The sequence below is a fragment of the Dermacentor albipictus genome, chromosome 1, assembly GCF_038994185.2.
Source record: "Dermacentor albipictus isolate Rhodes 1998 colony chromosome 1, USDA_Dalb.pri_finalv2, whole genome shotgun sequence".
Taxonomy (NCBI): domain Eukaryota; kingdom Metazoa; phylum Arthropoda; class Arachnida; order Ixodida; family Ixodidae; genus Dermacentor; species Dermacentor albipictus.
The window spans coordinates 21,596,230-21,609,993 of NC_091821.1; the positions used below are offsets into that span (position 1 = coordinate 21,596,230).

At 47.0% G+C, this 13,764-nt stretch overlaps 1 protein-coding gene across 2 annotated transcripts; it reads right to left on the reverse strand.

The window, feature by feature from the left end:
* Positions 1–1,098: 1,098 nt before the first annotated feature.
* Positions 1,099–3,802, reverse strand: LOC139054743 (uncharacterized). 2 transcript variants are annotated; one of them, XM_070532297.1, is made up of 2 exons: positions 3,593–3,802; positions 1,099–2,060 (listed from the first exon to the last, which is right to left on the reverse strand). In XM_070532297.1, the coding sequence occupies exons 1-2, from the start codon at positions 3,635–3,637 to the stop codon at positions 1,383–1,385; spliced, it is 723 nt and encodes a 240-aa protein (XP_070388398.1). In that variant the 5' UTR covers positions 3,638–3,802; the 3' UTR covers positions 1,099–1,382. The 2 variants fall into 2 exon arrangements, with proteins under 2 accessions (XP_070388398.1, XP_070388399.1); XM_070532298.1 differs by lacking the exon at positions 3,593–3,802 and adding an exon at positions 3,368–3,581.
* Between the last annotated feature and the right edge of the window lie 9,962 nt (positions 3,803–13,764).

Below are 13,764 nucleotides of genomic sequence, written 5' to 3' on the forward strand. Positions count from 1 at the left end.
CTTAAGCCGTCTACTAGGCGAGACAGTATCAAGCAGCAAGTTGTCTATTCGGGACCGGCTTGGAAGCGTTACAGAAATTAACAAAGAATAACCGGCAGCAATCAGGAACTTCTCCTCCGAGAATGTAAGTTTTTTACCATGAACGATTACTGATCCATGAAATTAATAGAGCATGTTGTGAAATTAGTGGATCACATTTATGTTACTCGGCTCTCAACCTTTATAAAGATTGCTCAAACACAGTAAATTCAGCGAGCTTGTTTGGCGCTTCGAATGTGTCCTCTGTAGCCCTACGGGAGTTGTCTGTTCTAACAACTGCTTTTCAAAATTTTCGTCGGCTACATTCCCTATTTTTTACTTCAGGACGCCAGCAGCGGCAATAAATACCCTCTTATGTGTGCGCTGAGACAAAGATCAATTTTATAACGTACGAATATCTTACGCACATGATTATTGCTAATCAGTGTTCCAAAACTAGAGGTCGAGTCCTCTGCGAAGCAGAGCATCACATTGATCTGTTGATAGAAAAGGGGTGATCTCCATAGGGCTAAAGAACAGTTAAAAAAGCTTCCCTAGGTAATTTCCTGTCGTCATTGTCCTATGTGGTGATCGCTATCGAGCATATACAAACGCGGTGCAAATCGTCGGCGAACATCTGGTGCAGGTTCATGATAGGGAACAAATACTGATCGCGGCGGTCTGCCCGACTGAACACGAATGCCTGAGAGTCTTCAGCATGCCATCGACCGTGGGCCTTCTAATTTAGTTCAAGGAAAATTCTATGTGCTTAAACCTGCGTCGCATATGGAAGCTTGCCTCGTAATAACTGTTTAGAAGTAATTCGTTACTGTATAAAGTAATTGAAGTGGAGTGAGCGTTGTCGAGTGAAAATTTCTTCTGAATGCTGGTAATTATAACGTGTAATGTGTTAGGTCAAAGCCTCATTCGGGCATGTACCTAACTACAAAGATAGTCTCCTTGTAAAGACAGTAGGCAGCGCTTACCCAATGGCCCAAGCTACTACACAACTTTAGTCACTGTGCTTGTCCCATTGTCTGTGTGACATGATTGAACAGTTCAAAGTAGCCAGAATAGATAACGTAAACTCTTTAATATACACTGAAATGCCCAAGAACGTCGCGCTAAGCATAAACTAGAGCCAAATGCTCCTGGCCACTCATCGAGTCGCGCGCCGACTGGCCACGAGGACGAACAACGCTGCGAGACGTTCCAGCATGCCATACGTATATGAAGCACAGCCGCTGAAGACGAGCTTCTGTATGACTGCGGTACAGAACAGCAGGTCGGCCAGCACGCAGCGGTAGTGGACCGTCGGGAACAGCTCCTCGGCGTGGATCTGGCGCTGCGCGTAGAACGGCGCCTCAGCGCATCAAAGCCTGAGTATCGGGCACGTCGGTCCATTTCTCGAGGAAGACGTGCGTGAGCATGACGTCGCACTTGTCGAGCAGCTCACACGACATGCTCACGCCCACGCTCGAAAAGCGCACGCTCACCATCTCTAGCGGGTCGAGCGTGGTCACTATGGAGTGGAGCGTGTCCATCGGCTCCCTGGGTGGATCGTCACACAGGTGGTAATAGAGCCTGGCGTGCCTCAGGTGTTCGCTAAGCTCGAGGCCGTCCCGCAACTGGGACTGCTTTGGTGACATCCGTGACTCGAGCAGCTCCAGGAACTCGATGGAGAGGTGCTGCATCAGCGGCCAATGAACCAGAATGAAGGACCGCCTGAGCCGCGTGTTGAAGGCCAAAGACACCACGCGTCCGCACAGGCAAGCCAGGCCCAGCTGTTCTTCGCGTAGCTTGATGCTGACGACCCACAGGAAGTGTTTCCATAGGGACAGCTCCTCAAGGTGGAAGCACCCGTCGGCTTCGCTGGCCGTACATGACTTCTCGAGGTCCACCTGGTGATGGCCCGAGATGCTCCACACGCAGCGAAGTTTGGAGAAGAGCTGGTTGACCGACAGGCACACGATGGGACAGCTGCCGACAAGGCACGCAGCCGACTCTCGTAGGCGGCCGCGCTGTGGTGCCATCTTGCAGACCTGCGGATAAGCACCTGTCGTGCTTGTACTCCACTCTGTTGTTCACATGCATAGCACATCGCTAAGCCGTGGTTTCTGTCTCCTTGAAGAGTAAGTATCGCCAAGTAAGGTTGCGAAACTAGCCTAATATTCGTCTCATATTTTACAGAAAGTTAACGTGTGTCAAGTTTGCTGAAAAATGACTTGCCTATAGTGAACCTGACGGCAGCCGTCGGGGTGTTCGTGACGCCAGGGTGTGCAGCTTCTCTACTTAGATATCGTAATTTACGGTAGTGAGGCAATGGGATAGCAAGTACCACTGGCGTTCGCCAAATGAGCGAGAACCACGTCGATGCGATGTGAATTTGCGCAATGTGCCCCAGAATGTGAAAACGTTGTCTTTTCCTTCTCGGGGGCAGCATTCAAGTGCGAGATAACGCTGCGTAGCCTCCATTTGACTGCGATACAATTGTGAAACCTAGCGTAGAGATATCAGCAACCTTCATTTCGTTACGCACAACGAAGATGTCCTTTCTCAAAGCAAAATTTTAGCTGAATTTTTCTATGTCACTGAACATTGTCAACAGCGAATGAATACCGGCAAGCTGCCGTGCTGTGGAAACCTCACATTGTAGGATAAGCCTTTGAATACACGAAAAATGGCGCTGCTATGTATATGCGCGTAAATCAGGGGCTTGTGTACTTGGTGTACGTAAAAACCACTACGCGCGGTATGGTTCGCTGTTTACCCCATGTCCTACTGCGACATATGTTCTTCGCGTCAGCCGTGGCTGTATTCTTAGGTACTAACATCACAAATTCAAACGCGAACAAATCGAAAGGTACAAAGCTACGGTATGGCAATTCCTGCCTAAATTGCAGGGTCAACAACGACCTAATTCATGCACAGCAATGTGACTTTGGGTCGACAGCATGCTTAAAAGACGGCTATACAGAATAACATGACATAATATTTAGCTGTATATATATCATAAGAAGCCAACAAACACTGAAACCAAGGACAACATATGGGCAATTACTTGTGCTTAATAAATAAAATAAAGAAACAATACATTAATTGAAAATGGTGGGAATTGAACCTTGTGAGTTCGGTTCCCACCTGCGGCAAGTTGTTTCTTCATCCACTTTATTTTCAAAAAAAATATCGTTTCTTGTTTCATTTATTAAGCACAAGTAATTTCCCCTATGTTGTCCTTGGTGTCAGTGTTTGTTGGCTTCTTATGATATGACTAATAAAAATCGGGCCCCTCGGTTAACCCCCTTTCTTCTCGTTAGTTGTATATATAGTTACTTAGAAGTGGTCTTACCATGTTTTGTCTTGTTCGCGCTTGCACTTGTTCCGAAATATCTCCCGCGTTTGTGCGAGCAGCAATGCGGCTAACATTATAGTACAGGCATATTTCGAGGCAGAATCGAATCCGTGACCTTGTTCTGAGGAGAGCGCGATATAACCGCCAAGCCACCACGGCGTGTGTGAGAGCTTTCGGTTACCGCACTGAGCGACGAAGCATAGGGCGAAACGAGGGCCTTACGCTTTCGTTGGAGCCTCGCCGTCGTGTCAAGTCCTTCGGCGTCATGCACCGCGTATCCCGGCTGCCTTTTGGTGTGGACGCAGAGCGGAACGAAATCCCTGGAGCCGGGCCGGAGCTTCCGTCGCGTGGTTGGCACTAGCACCTGGAACGTGCGTCGCTGGAACGTGCGTCGGGTGGCTGTCACGAGCAGCTGCGCGATTCTGTGGGCACGCCTTGCCCGTGGCACGCTGTCTCGGGATTCGTTCGCGAGACGCGAGCTTGCCTGCGCGACGGAACCGAAAACCATGAACTACCGAAGTGCCGCGAAATGAAGGCGCACGATTTTAGATACGCGCGATTTTAAATATGTCATGTGCGAGAAGGGCAAGTCGCCCATTTCTTATCGGTGCATAATTAGCAACAGCGCAATGAACAGGGACGTAGAATGGCGCAAGATGGAAAGCACAAGAGCGGCGTGTCTTTTTCTATCCGTATTTTTGTATGGTTCTGTCGGTGTGTTATTTTTTGGGGGGCAGGACACAACGCGAGACGCCAAGGGAAGGAAGGCTGTGTCATTAACAAGATTGGCCAATCGTTTACGATGGGGATCATATAAAGGGGAAACTTCCAAACATGCGCGAAGTGATATTCCTAACGTTAAGATAACATCTTGCACCTGTATAAACGCACAATTTGACCCTTTGAGGGCAGCTTCCTTACATGTGCGGTAGTGTAAACGAGCACTAAATGTTGACGCAGGCACCTTGTGGTCCACTTTTAGAAAGAACAATATAACGCACAATTTTCGCTTTGCGGGCATTCTGCAGATGCTGTCACTACGTGCTCAGCTAAATCGCCTATTCCACCAGTTCCAAATATGTTTCTTTTTTGGCCAACGAAATGTGAATGCCAAATATGTGTAGGAGGTTATTTTAATTTGTGTTATATTAGTGATACCTCAAAATGAAGAAAATAAAGACAGCGCAAAATCTATGAAACGCGCCCAAAAAGACACTGATGAAATTAAAATGTGTTTTTTTCTACAATAAATTCCGGCCTATATTCGCTCAAGTGCGTGAAGAATTTCCCACAATTGCGAATTTCCCATCAGAAATGACGCATCAATAGATCGTGTCCAGATACACATCGCACATTCCGTCGCCGATTCTATCCAGTGATAACGATCGTGTGCTGGCAACAGCTGGTGTTGCCTTTCAGAACGTAGTAAATTAAACGCAGCTTTCCTGTCAATGTTAGCTTGCGCGTAGAGCATACAGCTTGCCTGAAAGTAAGAGGAAACTTCGCAGTACGCCAATTGCTTGGCCTCCGGGATCATGGGGCTCTGTGCTGTAGCGACAGCGGAAAGCCGCGATGTTGAAGCTCCACTGCTGCGTCCTCAGATATATTTTGCAGTGTTATAAAGTCGGACAGCGCTTACTAAAATGCGAATGCTCGCGCGTCGTTTTCTTACCTGCTTCAGGATGCCGCTTGGGCAATTACGATACTGCTAGAATTCTGTAAGCAATAATAGCGCAGAGAAAGGCAGCAGACACATGAGCATTTAATGTCGAAATTGCAGGATGAAGTAGTACGCACAAGTTCCTTAAACGTTGGAATTTTAGGACAACTGTGCTGCACGCATTATGGCGTTAGCCGCCCCAGCCCTATGACCATTGTATGTGCGTCGAGATGTGGAAGGATGAATATGAACCATTGACCGGCTCAGAAATACGTTGTAGTAAAACTTAAAGCTGAGCCTGATGCTATGTACCAATTTTTCTAAACAAAACATCGCAGAAAATGCGCGGACGCAGAAAGGTTGCTCAGCTACTTCTTCACTACACCCCCGCGTTTTTCGGGTTCTTTCGTCCCTAAAGAGGCACTGAAACATCCTTCGGACTTCGTGAAAAAAACAGTCCGCGCATAGCATACGCTGATGGGATCATGTCAGCCAAGTTTTGCAGTCGTGCGCGTTGCGTGGATATCGCAAGCGGATCGCGATGTCAGCCTTTTCTGAAACACTCTCTTTAGAACAGAAACCTGCTCCTCAGTTTTCTGGACGCTTTATTTCGCAATATAGCGGATTCTGATGCCCGGCTGCTATTGGCCAATAGTTGACATCAAATAAGAGCAGTCGAAGAGAGAGTAGTCTAGAGAAATTGGAAATCCCACAAGTAACGCCGGAAGAAGTAAAGAAAGCCTTGGGAGCTATGCCAACGGGGAAGGCAGCTGGGGAGGATCAGGCAACAGCAGATTTGTTGAAGGATGGTAGGCAGATTGTTCTATAAAAACTGGCCACCTTGTATACGCAATCCCTCATGGCCTCGAGCGTACAGGAATCTTGGGAGAACGCTAACATAATGCGAATCCATAAGAAAGGGGACGCCGAAGACATGCAAAATTATAGACCGATCACCTTACGTTGCCTACAAAGTATTTACTAAGGTAATCGCAAATAGAATTAAAAACACCTTAGTCTTCTGTCAACCATAGAACCCGGCAGGATTCCTTAAAGGCTACTCAACGATAGACCATATTCACACTGTCAATCAAGTGATAGAGAAATGTACGCAATATAACCAACCCTTATATATAGCTTTCATTGATTACGAGAAAGCGTTTAATTCAGTCGAAACCTCAGCAATTATGGAGGCATTACCGAATCAGGGTGTAGACGAGCCGTATGTAAAAATACAGAAAGATATCTATAGCGGCTCCACAGCCACCGCAGCCCTCCATAAAGACAGCAACAAAATCCCAATAAAGAAAGGCGTCAGGCAGGGAGATACGATCTCTCCAATACTATTCACAGCATGTTTACAGGAGGTATTCAGAGACCTGCATTGGGAAGGATTGGAGATAAGAGTTTATGGAGAATACCTTAGTAACTTCCGATTCGCTGATGATATTGCCTTGCTTAGTAACTCAGGGGACCAATTTCAATGCATGCTCACTGACCTGGAGAGGCAAAGCAGGAGGGTGGGTCTAAAAATTAATCTGCAGAAAACTAAAGTAATGCTTAACTGTCTCGAAAGAGAACAGCAGTTTACGATAGGTAGCGAGGCACTGGAAGTGGTAAGGAAATGCATCTACTTAGGGCAGGTAGTGACCGCGGATCCGGATCATGAGACTGAAGTAATCAGGAGAATAAGAATGGGCAGGGGTGCGTTTGGCTGGCATTCTCAGATCATGAACAGCAGGTTGCCATTATCCGTCAAGAGAAAACCGTACAACAGCTGTGTCTTACCAGTACTCACGTACGGGGCAGGAACCTGGAGGCTAACTAAAAGGGTTCTACTTAAATTGAGGACGACGCAACGAGTTATGAAAAGAATAATGATGGGTGTAACGTTAAGGGATAAGAGCACATTGGGTGAGGGAACAAACGCGAGGTAATGACATCTTAGTGTAAATCAAGAAAAAGAAATGGGCATGGGCAGGACATGTGATGAGGAGGGAAGATAACCGATGGTCATTAAGGGTTACGGACTGGATTCCAAGGGAAGGGAAGCGTAGCAGGGGGCGGCAGAAAGTTTGGTGGGCGGATGAGGTTAAGAAGTTTGCAGGGACAACGTGGCCACAATTAGTACATGACCGGGGTAGTTGTATGGGAGAGGCCTTTGCCTTGCAGTGGGCGCCACCAGGATGATGATGATGATGATGATGATGATTATGATGATGATGATGATGATGATGATGAAGAACAAGAAGAAGAACGGTGTTTGGATCAGTTCGCTTCTTCTTGCTGTTAATACTTACATTTATTGACACAGTTTAAAAAAAACAGGCTAATAGTAATTACATGTACTTCCAGAAGAAGCCGACTCTTTTTCAGTTTCAGTTTCAGTTTATTATTCGTTCATAACAACTTGTTACAAAATATGGTATACAGACAAGGGTCCCAAAGTCAGAGACTGCACCGGGACCCTTGGTTTAGAAGTTATAAAAAAAAAATAAAGCGGAATACAGAGCAGAGAAAGAAATCATGAAATAAGCAAAATATAACCAAGAAACTCAGTGACGTACACACATAAAAAACAAACAACAAAAGGAAAGATGCACAATCAATGGTAATTCCACAGCTTCTAAATAGCAAAATAACAATGTAGGAAATTAATCAGACAGCAAATAATTCTTGAGTTCACATTTGAAAGAGTACAAGGTAGTTGACAACTTAATGGAATATGGAAGACTGTTCCAAAGTTTAAGCGCGCAAAAAGAGGAAGCCATCTTTCCGTAATTAGTGTGACATAAAGGCAACAAGAAATTTCCTTGTGCTGCAAACCTTGTGTTATTGGGATTAAAAAGGAGATCAGAACTAACAAAGTTGTAAGAAACTTGTTGATTTAGTAATTTGAAAAATAATATCGCTAAATGATAGTTAAACAAATCAGTAACTTGAAGAATGCGGTTTGTACGCAGTGTAGAAGAGGCGTTAGAGAAAAAATGGCTTCGCGTTATTATGCGGATAGCCTGATTTTGAATGTGCTGAATAGAGGAAAGATGACAATGATAAGTACTACCCCAAGAAGCGATACCATAAATAATATGGCTATGAATGAAAGCGAAGTATAACGATAATAATGCTTCTTTGGAAAAAAATGCACGTGATTTGAGTAGTGCTCTAATGCCAAATGCTGTTTTTTGTTTGATGTGTGCAATGTGGTTAGTAAACTTAAGGTGGGGATCTAATTTGATGCCGAGGAAAGAAACACAAGTGGAGGCAGGAATGTCATGCCCATTCAGAGTTATGGACGGAGAGCAAGGTAAATGCCTCTGTGATGACTTAAATACCATGAATTGCATTTTCGTAGGGTTTATAACTAGAAAGTTGGCGTTACACCATTCAGTAATTTTTGACAGATCACTGTTTAATTTCAATGTTAGCGAAAGTAATGATTTATCCGAGAGGGCAACAGTCGTATCGTCGGCATATAATATAGGTCCGGTGCATATTTATGCTCCGGCCGCCCGCGTAGGAATTATACGTCGGCCACACTGCTTGTCGGTGTCGTAGCTGTCGGTTCTTGCTGAATTGGCAACACAACTACCCTCGAACACCGCCAAACTTAAGGTCGGACTTCACGCATGCTTGCCAGCGCGCTCTCACTCCTGGCGGCTCCTGGTTAGGCGCCTTGGCAGACTTCGCTTCGTAATGACCAAGCAATTGAAAGCGCTTCAAAATGCGCAAGTTGGATGTGGCCACTATACCCGTCGGTCAAGTTGGTGCGGGACAATGCGGATCCGCAACACGTAGTACAGCCAGGGTGGAGCATTTGAGCGCGAGCGGGCACTCCATCCCTGTCGTGCACAAACAAACGCTGCTCTTGCATGTAGTTGCGGTCTGCTACTTTGCGTAGATATCGCGGGCGCTGCAGAGTGCCACGACCAGCCGCCATACGTTTGTCAGGCGCCAGACGTCTGTGCGCTGGCGCGACTAAAAGCGGGTACGATAGAGAAAATCTGGAGCCTTTTCCTCCTACAACATCAGAATTTGCCTATAGGAGAAGTTCCTTTGCTCGTTTTGTATGCGTTTGCCTTTAGGCGTGCTGGCATTGCGTAGTGAGAACGCGCAGCCATTACCATGCGCGAGTTTGTTTACGTTCCCACGCTAGCTCCTGGCGCGGTGAACTAGATGAAGCTCTGGGCACTGATGCCCCGTTTGGTGATCGGAAAGGAGCGGAAGCACCGCATAGGGGGTGTTAGATTGCCAATAACTTCGCATTTACTGAACACAACGAGGTACTTTTTGCGGCAAAGTATTTTTGAAAAAGGCTAATTTATCTTCAAAGGCATTTCTTCACTTCAATAAAAATTGGGAGGGAGCCCCTCTAAAGGGATACTAAAGGCAAATATTAAGTCAACGTGGACCTTTAACATATTCTAGAAATGCATTCTATCATTCGCAGCGCTTCTTTAATTCGTGCAAATGAAGGGATCACTTTAAGAGAATAAAGATTCTGAAGGAGTCTGCATACCTCTAGATGAGTGGATCGGTGTATGCTGTGAGCGTACCTTCTTTAAACGAGGCGGTGCGTTGCGCCACCAAGCTTTTCTTATTTTGCCAATGTCCTACCTATCTTTATATATATATATATATATATATATATATATATATATATATATATATATATATATATATATATATATATATATATATATATATATATATATATATATATATATATATATATATATATATATACGCAAATAATTCCCGACATCAACCTTGCTGAACCACAATTGTGAACTTTGTTTTTTGTGCCCCGTTGCTTGTGCGCGCCCTGCATGTTTGCCTCCAGACATCCCATCGCATTTTACTAATCTCCATTGAGCAATTTCATGCCGCGGCCCCAAGCCGGGAGTTGCAACACTGCAATAGGCCATCACCGCCCTTTACTGCAGTGGTGAATCAAAACGCTACAGCGGAGCCAGAAACCGACCCAAGGCTTAGTCAGAGCCGATAGAGAGAAACAGGAAGTTAAAGTCTGCACTGTCGGGTTCGTCGGACGTTCCTACCGCTGTCAAGCAGATGTAGGACTCGTCGGACTACCTCGCCGCTGCCACCATTTGAAGGAGTCGGAGGTCGTAGATGAGGAACTCGGTTAACAGGATTTATTTACAGGATTAACATATTTTAAGACAAGATACATTGGCAGTCTAGCGCGACTGCCATATGGAGCCCGCAAGATTAACATTCAGGCAAAACAGCATTCGAGCACACAGCTCACTACTACATTTAGGCATAACATCGAGCACTCAGCTCCTTACGACGAGCACGACACGAGCACGAGCACGCTCTAGCAGTCGGCAAACGCTGCTTATAAGCCTCCGCTTGACGTCATAGTTCGACGTCATCGTTCGGCGTGGACGGAGCACGAATGGTCGGGAATGTGCGTCCAATCATGGTAAACTTGCCGCCGCCCCGCAGTACAGCCCACACACACAAAGGCTAACACGTTCGAGGGCTTTGTAGAACTCTCGGTATAGCCCGCGGTGTCGTCGACCGAGGGCCTCGTAGAACTTTGCGCCGTCCCGGGTGGCGCGGCGGCGCACCACATTCCAGAGCTGCCCGCGCGCCACGTGGCCGCCTGTCATCCGTAGTTCTCAGAAGGCGCCTCGTCTGGGGGGGTTGGAACACGCGCAGCGGGCTGAAAGCTGGCACGTTGCCACCCCCGTACGGCCATTCCTAACAGCTCCTCCATGGCCCGGAAAATCTCGCCTGGCCAGTGCTGGCAACCGCTGGGCAGGAAGAGAATGGCTGGCGAGCAAGATGACGGCTTTGCTCTCTGCAACCCCTGCGTACTTGGAATGCCTTCAACCATCTCACAACAACTGGCACAGAAGAGTCGACCCGGCAACACAATACCGCTCAGCGTTCAAGCGCCCGGAATTAGCTGCTAACCCACCAGGCCTCCTATCACAATTTCCATGCAAATCACTCGACTGGGAATCCCAAATTTTGCCCCAAAATTTCGTGCCACCAAAGCGAGCGTTCACGTTCCTCCTGAGTTCGACCAAACCCGGCCGTCGCGCTGCTCAAGAGTAAAGGGTTACGCAGAATTAAACCGAACGCTTTCAAACACCAATACTCAAACATAACTTCAGCAGCGTAACTTCGCGAACAGCCTCTTACTACCCTATCACAGTGGCGTACTTATCTCATGTACTGCTGCCACTGAACCGTCTGGCCAACTCTACAGGTACGTCATCACAAACGCGCTAAGTTTGAGGTCCCTATTCCGAACTCGTGCTTGCATCTTACAAAGTTTTCATCACGTTGACTCACATTTGTTCCTTTAATCCACACAGGACACGTTCCTTAAGCAAACAACCACTCTTGCGTAACTTACGCAACACAGAGGAACCTTTGAACAAATGTGTCTTTTACTAACTAGCTCTTCGCACGCGTACTAGAGAAGTCAGAATACGGCTGCCCTCGACACACACGAGCAACCCAGTCAAAAACCTTCTGCTTCCTTCCGTCCGCACAGCACACGCGCTAATAGACCTAAGAGCTTTTCTCAGTGCAAATCACGCACTTACTGAAAATCTACGCGCTTAACCTTAAAATTAAAAAAAAAACACTTAAAAAGAAAGAAGGTTAAATAACATACACGCGCGTTACGATAGGCCTCTCAACGATAACCTTGACCTTCAGGTTACTCACATACACACAAAAAAAGAAAGCCTATATACTTATTAATGAACATCTCGCGAGACTACAGGTTTACATAAAACGCGTCTTTCAAATCACGGAGCTTCTCAAACGAAAACACAAACAAAGCTCAAACCTTACATATTGAAAGAGCTCCTAGTCTCAAATCGCGAAAATTTGCAAATGTTCAAAAATAAAACAAAACACGTTTCACTTCTGTGGAAGCTCTCTTGGCTTCCCGTTCCCGATTGCTTACGACTGACTCATACTTTCAGCCGGACCCGTGGTGGTCGCACTTTACAAGCTACTCTGGCTACGGAGGAACAACAAAAGGGCTGACTCACTATCAGCTCCCCCAAGACGTTACGGTCTCCTGCCAATTTGCGTCCTCCCGCCCCGCTTTCAACAGGACCTCGACTGACCGCGTCGCTACTCCCCACCTGGTCTCGTCTTGCCACCTTGCGCTTCTTTGAACTGCACGCTGAGCTTCGAAGAGAACGACGGAACGACGAGGAATTTGACTGCCCCGTGCCCTTTGTCCGCGTCCGTGCAGAACAAGCTTCTCGGTCCCCCTTTGACCGGTGGCTCGAACTTGTTCGATGCGTCAACATCGTCCGTGACGACCGCACCTTTCTTTTCTCCGCGCCCTGCCTTCTCGCGCTTGTCGCGGTCTTTGGCTTCGCTACATTAGTCACCGCATTCCTATCTTTAGGGCGCTTCTTTCTGCGGCGCTTTCTCCTCGAACTCTCTTTCATGCCGTCATCTCGCGCCTCGTGCTGGCCGTTACGCATCTCGTCGGCCCAGATCGGTCTCTTACCCGCACAGTCTGATTGATTTTCATTTAAATCAACATTAGCTCTGCCTCGACTGGCGGACAGCTCAACCGACTCTGGCACAATGCAGCAGGCTTTACTCGAGTTAGACAACTCGCACTCTTGCGAACTGCCCTCTACTACATTGCCCAGCGCACGCTGTGCATCGGCACACAGCCCGTCGGTATCGATCGCTGTCTCACGCGCACAGTCCGAATGATTAATAACTGAATCATCGCTCTCTAGGCTACCTAGACTGGCGGAGAGCCGCACCGATCCCTGGACAATGCAGTTGTTCTCTCGTGAGCTACGGAGCTCGCCATCCCGAGAACTACTCTCAACTGCATGGTCCAGCTGGCACTTCTCTTCTGCACGCAGATCTGACTCGACATGGGTGCTCGCGTCTGTCAAGTCAACAGTACCCTGTACCTCGCTAACGACCTTGATACCATGAGATGCGACGCACACACGCGGTAACTGGGCCAAATTGTTCGCAGCTGGCCTAGCTGTCTCTACAGTCCTCTGTTGGCACAGCACCTCGTCGCTCTCACTCTGGCCTTCAACGGCCTCTGCTGCCACTAAGGCATCGTTAGCTGCTAACACTTCGAATTCACTTATGAACGTGTTGCTATTCTCACAGGTACTACTACTCTCGGCTTTCGACTGAAATCTGCTGTCGAAATCCTGCCACTTTCGCTGCGTCCAGCCTACAGATTTTTCAAGCCGCTGTTGACTTTGTTCGATTAACTGCTCGAAACCTTCAATCTTTATGGTCAATGCCTTAATGTACTGCCTTCTTACTTCTGTTAGGCCTTTTTCCTGTGAAATGCTTTTCAGTTCCTGCCTAGCTTCTTCCTGTTCTTGCTTAAATTCTTCCTGTTCCTGGCTAATTGCTTCCTGTTCCCGCTTTTTGCTTTGAATTCGTTTGCCCATTTGTTCTATGAATTTTGAATCATTGTTGCTTTCTAGAATTGCCTTACGAATTTCTGCGTCCGTCAAGTCCTCCTCTACGTTTACCTCTATCTCCTCACACAACCACAACAGGTCAGCTCTCGTCAAACACATTAGGACCATGGTCGCTACTTTAAGCTTTGGTTCTGCTGTCACACAATACTTGTTGCGATACCCACGCAAATCAAAATACAAGTAAAAGATCCCCAGCGAATCAAATCCAAAAACACAGGGAAATTGAAGCCTGGTAAATCTTACAGCCAAAACCAAAC